Raw genomic sequence first — 16,312 nt, 5'->3', positions numbered from 1 at the left:
TAATTTCAATTCTTTGTATGGCCAGTGCATGTAAAGAAATTGACAATAAAACCGACTTGACTTGACTACTAAAACAGACTGGAAGAAGTGCTGCCTCTGTCAGAAAGAAACAAAAAAAGGAGTTGAAGTCTCCCCCTACCCATTACAGCTGTAGTTCTGATGGCTATTCCATGCTAGCCACAAACATACCACAATTTCAAGAGCTCAACCTGCTGCCTATCAGGTTAGATATATAAAGATTGGGTGAAGGAGGTGGTATTGCAGTGTTGCAGTCAGCAATTTTGCAATTCTCCAGGATGCAGGATTAGAGATGATGTGGATCGAATTTGGCCATGGTCATTCCATCAGGTGGCTGCCAATTCATGACATGATGTTGAATCTTGGGCCAGAGAAATCCAAAAGCATGATGTCCCTCCATTCTTTCACTGGCTGTGATGTTGTAGCTTTCCATAGCAAAGGCAAGAAAACAGCATGGCAAACATGGGACTTCTGCCCTGAAGTGACTCATGTCTTCAAAAACCTCAGTTCATACCCAGAAGTATACTGAAGATACTGACCTGAACCTTCTTGAGAGGTTTGTCACCAATATTTATGACAAGAACAGCACAACAGACAAGGTTGATGAGGTTAAGACTGGACTTGTTTGCTCGGAAACAAAGATCCTATGATGCCATTCCACCGACAAGTGCATCCCTTGTCCATCATGTTAAACGGTCCGCTGCCAAACTGCCTGTATATGGGACCGGGATACTGTGTGCAAAATGCAAATTGAAAGCCCTGCCAACTGAGGGTGGCAAAAAGATGGCGAGGCCTGGAAAGTTCTCTGGTCAAAGCTTCCTACAATTGCGGAGAGTTGCCAGCAACTGACAAAATGTGGATGCAAGACTGACTGCCGAGGAAGATGCAAATGCTATTGCTTTAGCCTTAACTGTACACAGTTATGTTCCTGCAAATGTGAGGACTAAAAGTTTTCCTACCCAAACAACAAACATGTAATCATTATAGGCCTACTTCTGTTTTTGTAATATTTAGAATCATTCAGTTATTTACATGTAATTATGAAAATACTATAATTGTCAATATTTTTTTGTGTATCATTGAATTTTCCATGCTCAACATAATATATTTCCATACATAGACATTCAAAATATGATCAGTCAATCAAAATATACATAAAAGCCATTTAAAAGCAGTTCAATTGGCGGCCATCTTAGAAAATGGCCACCATTTTGTTTTTTCACCTGGATAGCGACCTTTTCTAAAAGGGTAGGGTCTGAAGCACCTCTGAACCAAATTTGATGCTTGTATCACCAAGTGAAAGATTGTTTGAGGTAATTGCTGCACTACTTGTCCCGATGACACCAACACCACCTATGTCTGGTACCACAACGGGCAACCTCTCACAACAGAAAACAATGTGATGATGACCCTAAACTCAGTGAACGATAGAGATGCAAGTTCAAGATTAAGACAACGTGGACAAGATGGTTATCCTGAGATCAGTCGGCCAGGAGCATTCAGGACATTACTCGTGTGCAGTTACAGGGCACGAGAGCCATCCGTCACCTGTGGTGCATCTCAGCGTCACATGTGAGTAGCCTACATGACATGCAGATTAAATTGCAAGATGAAGATCATTGGTCCAAACGAGTCAGTCCGGTTTTTGTTTTTTTTTAAAGGGGAAAAAGTAAAACGGAGTGCCTCAGTGTTTCCTTTTTTGGATGTTCAATGCCTGGCACCCACAACAACTGAAAAGAGCACCTGTGTTTACAAACAAGATTTGAGGATGCTACTATAGCACCATTTTCCACGTTAAAGGGACACTGTGTGAGATTTTTAGTTGTTTATTTCCAGAATTCATGCTGCCCATTCACTAATGTTACCTTTTTCATGAATACTTACCACCAGCATCAAAGTCTATGTATTCATTATGACTGGAAAAATTGCACTTTTCATACATGAAAAGGGGGATCTTCTCCATGGTCCGCCATTTTGAATTTCCAGAAATAGCCAATTTTTGCTGCAAAAAAGACTGTACTTGGACCATACTAGAAAATATCTGTTTATTACTCAGTAAACTCTCATGTAAAGATGAAATTTGGCAATAGGCAGCCCAGTTTCAATGAGCATCATAGTTGCAGTACCTTTTTTGACCATTTCCTGAACGGTGTCCATTTAAGTATTTCTCTAGGGGGTTGTAGTTTATCAACTTTTCCATATGCAATGAAACATGGCCTTTGCAGCCTTAAAATAATACTATAAACCATTTTACACCTCCCCTTGAGATAAATAATCAAATTTTACCTTTCTCCTGTACTTCCACCCATTCTCTGATTTGGGCAGTGCAAATTTTACCTGCAAACTACGCGTATATCATTGAATCTTATGGGTCCGGCCATGGGCCGCGAGGGGGGGGGGTTGTTACAGATTCCAAGGGCCCGACAACACTGACAAGGCCCCTGGAAGGATGCTGATAACATAATTTGTCATTTTGGGGGCCCAAANTTTTTAGCGGCGCCCCTGGGTCCGGCTATCATCTAGCTGGACCCATTTCATTGATAATTGCTAGCTAGTAACTACAAGTAGAATCGCCAGACTAAGGGAACAGCTGAAAGAACAGAAGAAAGGAGGAGGAGAGGTATAAAAAGAGCTTATTTACAGAAATTTTACAGTATTGATTTAATGTAGTGCTTCAGAGAGGTAACTAGTTTGCAAACGCTGGCTCTTAATTTGTGGTTTTGTATATATACTGTACAATTTTCATGTATTTATTTATTTTTATATTTTAAATGACTTTTTGCTGTTCTTCACATACTGTTTGGAATTCCAGCCGATGGCGCAGCATTCAAGAGTACGATGGTAGTGGTGGGAATGACAATAAGTGTGGCATTTACCCTCGTGGTTGTGTATCTTTATGTCAGGTGAGTTACCCTGTATACTATTACTTCACATTCACGACAACACATCTCATAATGCTTTGGGTCAGGTTGCAGTTCACTTACTGGATACTGTGTGTGTGTGTGGTTGTAACTAGGGATGGGCGATATGACGATATTAAATCGTGAATCGTGATATTGAGTAAAAGATCGTCTCGAATCTGCCAAAGTGGAGAAATCGTATAGATCGTCTTGCAGTGGGGATGTTTATTATCAGCATCAGAGTGATGTTTTCTCACTTATGTTGTTGTCTTCACTTTATTCTTTACATTATAGTATTCCAATTGTACACTTTATGAGAGTATCATCATTGTGTTAACGAGTTATTGACTGCAAATTACAAATTGCAAGTATATGAAAGTTGTTTTTTGTTGTTTTTATTTTTTGGATGGAAGATCGTGATAAAAAAATCGTAATCGAGATTTCATGCTAAAAAATCGTGATACAACATTTTTGCCATATCGCCCACCCCTAGTTGTAACAATGTGCCGGCAGCATAGTGTGAACATTTCTATATATGGTAGGCATCATATTACTAGTTTTATTTTAACAGAAGTAAGGGAAGATTAGAAAATGTGAGAAATACAATGATGGGGACATTTTACTAAGTTTAACATTGTCCGACTGTGTGTGTGTGTGTGTGTGTGTGTGTGTGTGTGTGTGTGTGTGTGTGTGTGTGTGTGTGTGTGTGTGTGTGTGTGTGTGTGTGTGTGTGTGTGTGTGTGTGTGTGTGTAAAGAAGGAAGAAGAGCCCATTGACAGAAGATGGCAGACAGACATCTTCAGCCAGACAGCAGAGTGCGGTAAGCGATAGAAGACCTGGCACTGAAGATGAAGCCACACACACACACACACACACACACACACACACACACACACACACACACACACACACACACACACACACACACACACACACACACACACACACACGCGTGTTGTCCAATCATGATATGCTGTCATAGACAACCTTAAGACTTTTACTGTCGATGTCAATGATGTACAGTTTTGGAAGCCAAACTTTCATCCATTACAACACCATTTACTGTACAAAATACATTTACGAAATACAAAATACAATACATTTACTGTCAAAGTGACTTAGTTATTTAGGTACAGTGCATTAGCTCCAGTCCCTGGAGAAAAGCCGGGTTCGTTACCTTGCTCAAAGCATTGGATGCAGACCGCCCATATTATCCTTACAATTAGTCCATCTCTGCACCCCCCCCCCCCCACCCCCAATCGATTTACGCTAATTTTCACCCTCAGCAGGCGAACCGCGATCCAGTCTACGTTAACATCGCCACGGCAACCACGACCTCTGACCCCAAGCCAAAGGTGACATCAGCAGATGAAGGTGACCTTGATGTCGTCCAGTACGCCAGTGTCCACTTCAAGGTCAAGACGAAGGACGAGGCTCCAGGCACCTCAGCCCCACAGATTCCTGTTTGGGAGAGGGAGAAGGACGTGCAGTATGCTACAGTGAACGCCCCTACTGCCTGTGCTGCAGTCAATACGTAAGCAGAGACTGTCTCAATGAAATTAGAATTAAAGAATCTTTGACGTAAGCAATTTGGAGCCAATTGGTTAAGTGAACGATGTGGAGGTTTTGTGCAATTTTGAAGTGTCCATTGGAAAAATCAACCATGCATTCCATAGGAGTATCATGAAATAATATTTTAGATTTATTTATTGTCTCTTTAAAAGATAAATTTGTGTTGACGAAATGTGTATTTCTGTGTGATATAGAAGGTTTCATTACATACTTGTGTAATGGCAACATAAAGTTGAATCTAATCTAATATAAACCAAATAGGCTAGATTACAAAGAAAACACATTTTGCCAGTTTAGTATGCCAGCCTATGGTATGCCTGCCAGTTGTACTGGGCATGCAAATGTCTGAAACATTTGAGTTTTACTCAACTAGAAATATGTGCATCCAGGCTCTCCATGCTTTGAACCATGTCTTCTGTAATCATGAAAGCACCCTTACAATCTGAGAAATGGCACATACAATTTTTAATATGAATGTAGCCCACTCAAAAAAGATATATCGGAGACCTCATCATGAAGATAACCTGCCGTGTGTGTGTGTGTGTGTGTGTGTGTGTGTGTGTGTGTGTGTCTTCATGCAGTGCCGGAGATGAATCCGCGCTCTACAGCACGATCTCCAAGCCCAGACGCTGAACACAAAATGGCCACCAGGGTGTACGTCATCTCTGTACTGATGCGACCTACCCACACAGTAAATTATGTGGTGTTGGTTCAACACTTAAGAGTTAATTTAAGTCCAAATAAGGTCAAATCAACCCCCTAAGTGTTAAATGAGCACTGGAGAATTTGCTGTGCACCTGGGATTCATTTCTTGAAAACATCATTGCTAACCAAGTTAGCAACTGAACTTACTTGGTTTTAATGCAATTTCCCATATAGGCAACCTACTGAGTTGCTAACTGGTAAGCAGAGGCGCTTTTGAGAAACGAACCCCTGGTGTCTGCACAGCAGAACAGAGCCCACTAAAAATGACAACTGCTTTTAGGATATAGCCCTATACTATAGAATATATATTTTTAAATTATTATTATTATTTGTCATCGTAACAAGTACAATGGAAGTGAGCAGTCCTTGTTTGTTGAAGCAATATTTAAAATGAAAGATAAAATACAGGCCTATTGGAAGAGCACACGCACACACACACACACACACACACACACACACACACACACACACACGCACGCACACACACACAATTCAAGTACAGTACACTCAAACCTCACACACCCTTCCAGACATATCACCACCACAAACATCCACATTCATTCATTCATACTTTTCGAGCATAATTTAATACGGCAATAACTGCTGGATAAAATATATGTTCATTTGTCATTTTGTTTCTTTGTCACATGCCTGATGAAGACCCTTAAGGGTCGCAATGCTAATAGGCCTATAGACAATGTATACTATGTAACAACATCTTAAATAAACCTTTCAGTCGGAGTTGCAATGCACAAACTTCTACTCTCTCTTTGTTTGTATTTAGCCTACCTCACCGCATCAGAATAGGGTGCAAAAGTCTCTGCCCCTTGTAAATGTTAGCAGTGTTGCCAGATTGGGTGGTGTCCCGCCCAATTGGGCTGCTCAGGATGGCCGTCTGCGGGTAAAAATAGCATTTTGCAGGAAAAAACGCCTAATCTTTGGCCATATATCAATAGAAGTGAGCGGGATTTAGTGCTTCCAGGCAGGTTTTGAGCATTTTTTGGGCTGGATATCATCAGCTTCATCTGGCAACCCTGGATGTTAGACCTGGGGATTTTTCCACCATTGGCACCAACCTTTGCAACATTATATCATTTAATTTCTCCCTAATCCCTTCATTCAAGGAGGTTCTTAGTTTGGCAAATTTCTGAATAATAACACACCATTGAAATGAGTATACAGTACTTAATCAATTAAGATACAACGTAATACATTTGCTGTTACCAGAATGGTAATGACCAGCTTAAGTCATAGTGCATTACTTAAGGCCCTGTGTTATGTGCAGTTATGGGGCAGTCGTGGCTCAGTGGTTAGAGCACTGGGTTGGCAACCCAAGGGTTCCCGGTTCAGTGCCCGACCGAACCACGGCTGAAGTGCCCTTGAGCAAGGCACCTAACCCCCACACTGCTCCCCGGGCGCCGCTCAGCAGGCAGCCCACTGCTACGGACTAGTGTGTGTACTTCAATGTGATTCACTAGTCCAAATGGGATAAATGCAGAGAAAGAATTTCCCCTACCTAGGGGACCAAAAATTGGCTCCAATCCAAATTGGCTCCAATTGGCTTCATTGGCATTGGCAATGTCATAGTTAGTATTGTAGTGCTATGGTAGTTAACTTTTCAATTAGGCCACAGAGTGCCACTGGAGGTTTGGCGTGCATTAAGGGGCTAAGACTTTTGAGATGACTTTTTATTATCTCAAATGAGGTTTGCACATAACAGTCTCCAAACATCTACTTTGTCTTCTCCTTTGTGAAAGAGGAACAAGATGTATCAGGTGACTTTTAAAAACACAAATAGCCTATCATTCATTGCATAATTAATGTCCTTGGACAAAAGCATTTTATGAAAGGTGATTCCAATTTGTGATTTACTAGATTTCCACCGTGATATCCGGTAAACGGTGTCAATGCCAGTGAAACTTGACCTTTTTCAATTTCAATTGTGATGACCATTTTGCTTCAGCGTTTCAAAGCTATCTAGGCTACTATATCATGGTTGACCTTGTTATTTTGTTGAAGTTTAAGCCTAGCCCATGGGAAATGGGAAGTATCCCCAAAGGTGCCAATAAGGTAGCCAGGAGGCCGTGCCCTAGTGACGCAACAGCTTCAGTGTTGAGATGTGAAAGTCGATGATAATCAGGCTACCGATAAGCTGTGTATGTAGAGGGCGCGCGCGCGCGCACACACACACACACACACACACACACACACACACACACACACACACACACACACACACACACACACACACACACACACACACACACACACACACGTAGTGTTCTAGTTTTTATTTAGCCTGGCGACGCCATCCTGTGTACTCCACCCAGCCTGCTTTCAGTCTGCTTCCCCCCCAGGCCAGTTATTATTAGCCTGTAACCTATTTTTGTGAGCATATTGATTCATTTCATATTAAAAAGCAACAAAAAAACAACAACATATATTTCTTTGCCTTGCATCTATTCTCGTCTGTGTGGCATCGCATGTGGTAAGGAAAAACATGGAGAGCAGACGCATGGTATTGTGTGGATAGTTATTCTGTTCACAAGTACCTTCACAAAGAGTCTATCAGTATGATACGCGTAAAGCTTACTTTACTTACACTCTTAGGACATTTGGTTCAATAAGTCCAGCGCAGGCTTAGTTGGGCAATAGCCTACGCGGGCCATATCGCAATGATTCCAGGCGTTATAGCCGATATATGGCCCTGTACGCTACTGATCGGTCTATTTCGAAAGTGAAAAGTTAATGTGCTTAGCCTTTGTTTGGAGGGCGTTAAAGTTACACGTTTAGTCAGTCTTGTTCTTTGGAAGCATTCGCGTTTTAAATTTGTGCGCAGTAGGCAACGCATGGGGCGGCCATAGCAAATGTGTGCTTTACATGGTCGAAAGAAATATCTCTGAAAATAAAATGGCTGGCTGTGAAGACTGGAAACCCTATTAGGACAAGAAAGTAGAGGTTACTCTTGTCGCAAGACTAATCATTTTCAATTTATGACTTGAACGGATAGTTTTTATTCCTTCAAAAGTCGCGCAAGAACATCTATGAAGATAAGAAGCATACGCTGACTTGTGTGTTTGGCTCGTTTTAACGACGCATGTACAGCTACATTTTCAACTTTTACATGCGTATTTACTAATAAACAGTTGTGTATTTTGGGTAGTACACTTATTTGAGGTTTTATGCTAATCCCTCACTCATATTTTGTACAAAATGGCAGAGGAGAAAACACAGGCGAGCTCTCCGTGGAAGCAGGCAGACAAAGAGCTTAAGGGGTTGAATCTTAACGGTTCTCATCACCAGTTTAAAACCAACCCACTGGAACAGCTGACTGTCATTTGTGCTGACAGACGTGTTTACACTCCTCAACCATGGCAGAAGTTGCTCCAGCTCCAGCTCCTGTGGCCGCACCGGCGAAAGCCCCGAAAAAGAAGGCACCGAGGCCGAAGAAGACTGGCCCAAGTGTGGGAGAACTGGTTGTAAAGGCGATCGCAGCTTCCAAGGAGAAGAAGGGTGTCTCTTTGGCTGCCTTGAAGAAAGCTTTGGCGGCGGGCGGATACGACGTAGAGAAGAACAAGGCTCGCGTCAAACTCGCCATCAAGAGTTTGGTTACCAAGGGCACCCTGGTGCAAACGAAAGGAACTGGGGCGTCTGGCTCTTTCAAGCTGAACAAAAAGAAGGCAGAGGCAAAGAAGAAGAAGCCCGCAAAGAAAGCTGCTGCTAAAAAGCCAGCTGCCAAGAAACCCTCAGCTGCCAAGAAGCCCAAGAAGGCAGCAGCAAAGAAGCCAGCAGCCGCGAAGAAGCCAGCAGCCGCGAAGAAGTCTCCCAAGAAGGCGAAGAAGCCCGCGGCAGCCAAACCGAAGAAGGCTACCAAGAGTCCCAAGAAGGCGAAGAAGCCCGCCGCCCCAAAGGCGGCCAAGAGCCCCAAGAAGGCAAAAGTAGCTAAACCCAAAGCTGCAAAGCCTAAAGCCGCTAAACCCAAAAAGGCCGCGCCCAAAAAGAAGTAAACAATGGCGTCGCTCTATTCCCCTAAAGGCTCTTCTAAGAGCCACCCAACCCTTCTGTAAGAGTTTTATTCCAAGTGTCACAAATAAACTACCAAATTGCGCATCAAGTAGCCTACGCATACTGAAGCAGTATAGGAATATTAAACTGCATGCTTTGACCTTCCCATTCAATGGATTACAGCGAGCGTCGGTTTTGGTGGTCAAAGACAATAGCATGACCTGCATTCCAATGTAACTTGTGAGTGGCTCATTGCATTGCGCTCTATGCGAAAAGAATTGACCCATATTTTAAAGTACAACGACAGCCTGTAATTTACATTAAATTGTGTGTGTGTGTGGGGGGGGGTTAACCTTCAAATACCCTCGAGTTAATCCTTCATTAATCCCTGATGCGCGGCTAGACTCGGGAACACTGATTTGACAAGACAACACAGATGTAGGCTACATATGTACAGACATAGCCTAGTGTGGAGTTCATTTGTCATACTTGGAAATACAAGACAAATGTCGCAAGGCCAATAACAATAGCACGATTCACTCACAAATAATACTACTTATGTAAACCCAAACTACACTATCTAAAATATCAGCTATTCTGGTAACACATACATTGCCACTTCAATTTATTTATGTGGTTTTATAGCATGGTAATAAAGGATAAACATTGCACACCGTTTTCTGTTCTCGAGGATACATGGAGACATGTCTCCAGGAAACCGGCTACCGAATGCGTAAAAGTAGCGTCAACCACCCACTCCATCCTTGTTTTGATCTACTTCCTTCTGGCAGAAGATTCAGAGTGCCTTCTTTGACCAGGAAAGCCGTCTCATATGGAAACGTCAATTTTCAGCATTAATGCATTTCTTAATCCAGAATGTGAATCCCAAAAGTTTGAAATAGCCATACACCCGTTCAATATTATACTATTACGATAAATGAATGACGCGTAACTGATATGCCATGGCGACGAATAGGCCTGTTTGAGAAAATGTTGCCTTTGCAGAAAACTTGGGCGGCTCTTAAAAGAGCCTTTGGTTAAACCGGTGACGGGGAAGACCTAACCGCCAAAGCCGTACAGAGTACGACCCTGTCGCTTCAGAGCATAGACGACATCCATAGCAGTGACGGTCTTTCTCTTCGCATGTTCGGTGTAGGTGACGGCATCACGGATCACGTTCTCAAGAAACACCTTCAGTACACCACGGGTCTCCTCATAGATGAGCCCGGAGATTCGCTTCACACCACCACGGCGAGCCAGGCGCCTGATTGCAGGCTTGGTGATGCCCTGGATGTTGTCGCGAAGAACTTTGCGATGACGCTTCGCGCCACCCTTTCCAAGACCTTTCCCGCCTTTGCCTCGTCCAGACATTCTACTCTTGTTACTGTTATTTGCGAAGTGAAAACGATAGTGGGTAAGGACGCACACTTAGCCTATAATAAACTCACGACGACCTTGGAGAAGACTACAAGTAGTACCTCCCTGCTCAACGCCCCACTCAGCTGGGCGGAGCAGCGAGACAAAATCCACAAGGCGCCAAAAGAACCAGCAACCGACTTGAGTCATAACTATGAATTAAAATAGCGCTATAGTTATTGCTATTTACAGCATCGCTATAGTATGCCATTAATGTCTGACTGCCATTTTCTGACTAAGACATAGCGCAAACAGTAACAACCTTTTTCAGTAGGCCATATTTCGACTGCAATTTTTGTAGGCTTACATGAACACTGCCCATTCGTAATGGCGGACGTTATAAAGTCAGCAGTTTATAGCAAGCAGATTATAGAAGACAACCGGTAGATGAATGCATGGTCTGTGCAAAGTCATAGTAACACATCATTGGAAATACTTTTTAACTGATTCAGTGGGTGGCTCTTAAAAGAGCCTTTGTGTTGGGAAAAGTGGTTCGACACACTTTACTTTGCGCTGGTGTATTTAGTCACGGCCTTGGTTCCCTCAGACACGGCGTGCTTGGCGAGCTCACCGGGAAGCAACAGACGCACGGCGGTCTGGATTTCCCTGGAGGAGATGGTGCGGCGCTTGTTGTAGTGAGCCAGGCGGGAAGCCTCACCAGCGATGCGCTCGAAGATGTCATTCACGAAGGAGTTCATGATGCCCATTGCCTTAGAAGAGATCCCAGTATCGGGGTGGACCTGCTTCAGGACCTTGTACACGTAGATTGCATAGCTCTCCTTCCTGGTCCTCTTGCGCTTCTTACCGCCCTTTCCGGCGGCCTTGCTCACTGCTTTCTTTGAGCCCTTCTTAGGGGCAGGCTTAGCTGTATCAGACATGTTTAAGTTCGCGAAACGAACAGAACGAATGAGTTGGTGAAGCGAACGCTCCTTATTTATAGAGGCATTTGAGGAAAATAGTGCGCCAAGGACGACGAGACACGTGATTGGTTGCTTTTTAAAAAAAAGAGGCGGTCCAGTTATAGTAAACCTGTATTGGCAGTTGCAAACCCTGCCTTTGTGTGAGTTCCCGCTCATTTTAAATGTAAAAAAGTCCATCATATATGATAAAACTTTCTGATTGTATACTGACAGATTATTTAACTGTCGGAACAAGCAGTATGTACACATCAGCTATGTGGATGCTCGCATGAATATGAATGTTTTGTTTCTACATAGAAAATACATTCGTTACATTACAGACACTAATCCAGTGACTATTTAGGACAATCACAGACAACACTGCAGATAGTAAGTACATAGGAAATGATATTTACAATATGCAGCACTGCGAAGCAGGGTTGGTGTTTTATTAACCTGTAGAAACATTAACAGCGGGCTCTGGATGTAATGGGCCCATTGAATATCGACCTGATTTGCCACTAGTTTACCCATAAAAGTACCAATACAGGTCCATGCATATCGCACCGCATTTGGACACTGCAGGCCTATATTGGCAAGGATGTGTGGGGGGACTTTGACAAGACAGTTCTCTGCATCATGGCGGCCACTGGATAAATTCACAGGCTACAACTTAAAGCCTTTATGCCCTATATGTTAGTTATATTTATACCTTAAATGTTAGTTTTGTAAAAGTATTCAGTATAAATCACAATGCAGGCAGTGGTAAAATGTAATAGCTCAAGCCACTAAAAGGTATATGAAAGGATAAGGTATACTAGATGTTTTTAATGTGTTGTCAAAATGGAATAGCATCTTTCCTTTTTATAAGTGATGAACCAAATGGAAAATACTAGTAAGAGAAGTAGTTGGCTCTTAAAAGAGCCGTTTTGGGGTGTCGACCGATGTCAATTTAAGCACGCTCTCCGCGGATACGACGAGCCAGCTGGATGTCCTTGGGCATGATAGTCACTCTCTTGGCGTGGATGGCGCACAGGTTGGTATCCTCGAACAGACCAACCAGGTAAGCCTCGCTTGCCTCCTGCAGAGCCATGACAGCAGAGCTCTGGAAGCGCAAGTCGGTCTTGAAATCCTGAGCGATTTCCCTGACCAGACGCTGGAATGGAAGCTTGCGGATCAGCAACTCTGTAGATTTCTGATAACGACGGATCTCCCTCAGGGCTACAGTTCCTGGCCTGTAGCGGTGAGGCTTCTTTACGCCACCGGTAGCCGGTGCGCTTTTACGCGCTGCCTTGGTGGCGAGCTGCTTCCTAGGGGCCTTGCCTCCAGTGGACTTGCGGGCAGTTTGCTTTGTTCTTGCCATAGTGAGAACTTCTTCGACGAGTATCTGAATGAGACGACAAGCAGGGGTTTTATACAGTACTCTCCGGACCTTCCTCTATATGACGTACGATTTGTGGCACATAGTGATTGGCCCGTGCGTGCCTTGCCTCTGAATGCCGCCAAACCAAATGGCAGCCAAATGAGTGGCTGAAGCCTTATTACTGAGAGCCAATCAGATCATAGTAAACAGTCTGACGCCGACTTCATTCAAATCTGACCTAGTTTTTCCCCGCGCCATCTGCATGGTTGCTGTTAATAAACAGATTGAGTCGTATAACAAGGATATGAATGTAAACGCTATATTGCTGTAATTAAAACATGAATTTATGTGGAGTGCTGGAATTCTCCCCAAATACATATTCGGCCACTGTTGCATCAAAAAGTATCCCCTACCCCGTAAGCGTCGATTTAACCACTGGTCTAAACTTGTGGACAGTAGGTCTATTAAAACTTCCCGCTCGCATCAGAAGAACTTGAGCCCTGGGTTATAAACTAGGCTTATTCATCTCGGATGTGACATTTATTTCTGGAATGTATGCAATTGAAAGACAGTTTGGGTGGCTCTTAAAAGAGCCTTTTGAACAGAACACTGAAAACATTGCGCATAATTTACTTCTTCTTAGGGGCTGCCTTCTTGGGCTTGGCTGCTTTAGGTTTAGCTGCCTTGGGCTTGGCTGCCTTAGCCTTCTTCGGGCTCTTTGCTGCCTTCTTGGGAGCCGCGGGCTTCTTTGCCTTCTTGGGGCTCTTGGTAGCCTTCTTGGGGGCTGCGGGCTTCTTAGCCTTCTTCGGAGACTTCTTGGCGGCTGCTGGCTTTTTGGCTGCTGCCTTCTTGGGCTTCTTAGCTGCGGCGGGCTTCTTGGCAGCTGGCTTTTTGGCTGCTGGTTTCTTAACAGCCTTCTTCTTGGGCTCTGCCGCCTTCTTGGCTAGTTTAAAAGATCCAGATGCTCCAGTTCCCTTTGTCTGGATAAGTGTCCCTTTAGCGACCAGTGCTTTCACGGCCACCTTGACGCGAGCCTTGTTCTTCTCCACATCGTATCCACCGGCAGCCAGTGCCTTCTTCAGGGCTGCGAGAGACACCCCCTTCCTCTCCTTGGAGGCTGCGATCGCCTTCACGACCAGCTCGCCGACACTGGGTCCAGCTTTCTTGGGTCTGGGTGCCTTCTTCTTGGTTGCCTTGGCTGGCGCGGGGGCTGGAGCAACTTCTGCCATTCTGTAGCTTAACGAGTCTTTCACTTCAACAGTTACACGAGAAATGTGTAAAGTGACCTGACACGTCAGTGGGCAGGACTTAAATGTAAGATGAGAGCCGTGAAGACTCAACCAGAAGCGCTCTCCACATTTCGCCTCAGCACAGGGGCAGCTTGTGCTTTCTTCACTCGGTTTTTATTCAAATATGTTTGCATAAACAAGTCATTGAGCCACACAAATATGTCTTCTGAATCACACAGGCTCTCCACTTTTTAGCAATAGCAATCACACCCACAGTTTTCCCTTTTGCAGCGTTTTAACAAGCTGTCAATCGCGGCAATCGAGGTAGCGTTATGCCGACCAGTGTTGGTTTCCTGATCAAAACTGACGAAAATAATGATTAAAACGCATCGTGTCTACACACCTGCAGTAACTAGACTGAGTCCAACATCTCCCTTACTCATACAAGAAGTAATAGTTTGTTTACTTCCTCTATCTTATTTTCAAAGTAGATGTATTTGGACCGAGCGAAACACATCCGTCACCCACACAAAGGACGCACAGATGCGAGTGCTATGTGGCGAAGGTATAGGTCACAAGCAAACCACGGCAGTATGCACCGTTTATAATGCATTTTTGTTATATTTAATGTAATGGACAGCTTGCTGTGGCCTACTGACCCCTACTAAGCCCTTGTTATGTTTGGTGAAAGCAATCAGAAACATCAATACATACTTTGAGGGAAAGCATCCGTTATGCGTACTGAGACAGTCAAACTCATTAGTACACAAGTAGTAAGTCTTGGTCATATTGCTTGTTTGATTGTTTAATAGTTATCGAGTGTTGTGTTTAGGCCTACCTATCGGGTAATTATTTGTTTTAGTGTAGCCTATCCAAGTGCATGGGTACTAGTCCGGGAGCCGTGGGGTTGAACCCAGATTTATTTGATAAAGTTCTTTTTTTTGCTTTATCTGATAGATTTTAGGCAAGTCTTCAAGATTTCAGAGGATGCCCGGTGATATCACTTGAGCATTTCCAGATTTTGAGCCTTTATTGTCCCATAAATGCAAATTATGACAAAAAACTAAAGACACCTAATATTACTGTGAATAATGTTACAAAATGTACCAAATTGCTTATATTACCTGAAAAACATTCACATTGGACTGCCTTAACACTGCCCTTATTGAAACAAACCCAATATGGGGTAATAATTAACCCTTTCATAACAGCAATCCCACAAATAAGGCGAGACACTGTAGGTGAATAGGGTATTTTTTTTTAACTTGCAGATATCAATATGAAACTTTATCAGATGATTACTCGTATGAATTGGAGAAAAAAATGTATTACAAGTTTTCTATATTTTATGTTTAAATATGCTAATTAGGCTATTATCTAATTAAATATGCACTAATTTGCATATATTTTGATGCAATGAATCTGACCACCTGAAAATGCCAGCTTCAAAATTCCTTTTTTATTTTGTTAATATCGTACATACAAGAATATTTACTGTGGTTAATTGTGGCTACCTCCTTTTGTTATCCAGGTAGAGAAAATACTGCTAATAACCCTAAAAATGCGATTTCGGCCTATTTTTATGCATTTAGTTATATAAATCAGGTCATGAATGACAAATCAACAAAACCTCAGTAAAAACATTCACAACATTGCTTAGAATAAGACTGTAAAGTATGGAACGGATTGTCCATTATGAGATCCTGCATAACATCACATCATGACAACATACATGACAACATCGCCGGTATAGGTAGCCTACCACATAGCCAACATAAAACAGAGTGTGGGGGTAACTGGTGAGAAGTCGTTGGCTGATGAGTAAAGAATGAGTAAAAGATGAGTAAAGAAATGACATACTGTGCATCCAGTGTATCCAGACTGGTATTGAATGATCACTTAAATCCATAAAGCCATCAAATAAGATCTTTACATGCACTTAAATTTATACAGAAAGACCTATATACACTGCAACATACAGTACCGCATGCTCAGAGACAGTGAGAGAGAGAGAGAGAGAGAGAGAGAGAGAGAGAGGGGGGTGGGGGGGGGCTAAACATAGGAAAACAGCTATATATTATATATACTGTTGAGTCAAAAAATCAAGTCAATCCAGTGTATCCTGACTGGTATTAAATGATCACTTAAGTTAAAAGTCCATGAAGCCATCAAATATGCATAGAAAGACTTGTCTACACCTATGCA

The 16,312-nt window shown here is 43.0% G+C and overlaps 5 protein-coding genes across 5 annotated transcripts; 1 reads left to right on the top strand and 4 right to left on the bottom strand.

Moving 5' to 3' along the window:
• The first annotated feature begins 8,550 nt into the window (after positions 1-8,550).
• Positions 8,551-9,509, top strand: LOC134447416 (histone H1-like). The gene has a single exon (XM_063196870.1). It carries the CDS (start codon positions 8,567-8,569, stop codon positions 9,200-9,202), a length of 636 nt encoding a protein of 211 aa, XP_063052940.1. The 5' UTR covers positions 8,551-8,566; the 3' UTR covers positions 9,203-9,509.
• Positions 9,510-9,819: 310 nt separating this feature from the next.
• Positions 9,820-10,643, bottom strand: LOC134447690 (histone H4). The gene has a single exon (XM_063197284.1). The coding sequence runs from the start codon at positions 10,569-10,571 to the stop codon at positions 10,260-10,262; it is 312 nt and encodes a 103-aa protein (XP_063053354.1). The 5' UTR covers positions 10,572-10,643; the 3' UTR covers positions 9,820-10,259.
• Positions 10,644-11,022: 379 nt separating this feature from the next.
• On the bottom strand, positions 11,023-11,708 carry LOC134447473 (histone H2B 1/2-like). The gene has a single exon (XM_063196938.1). The coding sequence runs from the start codon at positions 11,690-11,692 to the stop codon at positions 11,120-11,122; it is 573 nt and encodes a 190-aa protein (XP_063053008.1). The 5' UTR covers positions 11,693-11,708; the 3' UTR covers positions 11,023-11,119.
• Positions 11,709-11,859: 151 nt separating this feature from the next.
• On the bottom strand, positions 11,860-12,990 carry LOC134447524 (histone H3). Its single transcript, XM_063197025.1, has one exon. The coding sequence runs from the start codon at positions 12,876-12,878 to the stop codon at positions 12,468-12,470; it is 411 nt and encodes a 136-aa protein (XP_063053095.1). The 5' UTR covers positions 12,879-12,990; the 3' UTR covers positions 11,860-12,467.
• A 398-nt stretch (positions 12,991-13,388) lies between these two features.
• LOC134447464 (histone H1-like) lies at positions 13,389-14,127 on the bottom strand. The gene has a single exon (XM_063196928.1). It carries the CDS (start codon positions 14,105-14,107, stop codon positions 13,508-13,510), a length of 600 nt encoding a protein of 199 aa, XP_063052998.1. The 5' UTR covers positions 14,108-14,127; the 3' UTR covers positions 13,389-13,507.
• Positions 14,128-16,312: the final 2,185 nt, after the last annotated feature.

Source organism: Engraulis encrasicolus, chromosome 1 (genome assembly GCF_034702125.1).
Source record: "Engraulis encrasicolus isolate BLACKSEA-1 chromosome 1, IST_EnEncr_1.0, whole genome shotgun sequence".
Taxonomy (NCBI): domain Eukaryota; kingdom Metazoa; phylum Chordata; class Actinopteri; order Clupeiformes; family Engraulidae; genus Engraulis; species Engraulis encrasicolus.
This window is presented reverse-complemented; position numbering and strand designations above follow the sequence as displayed.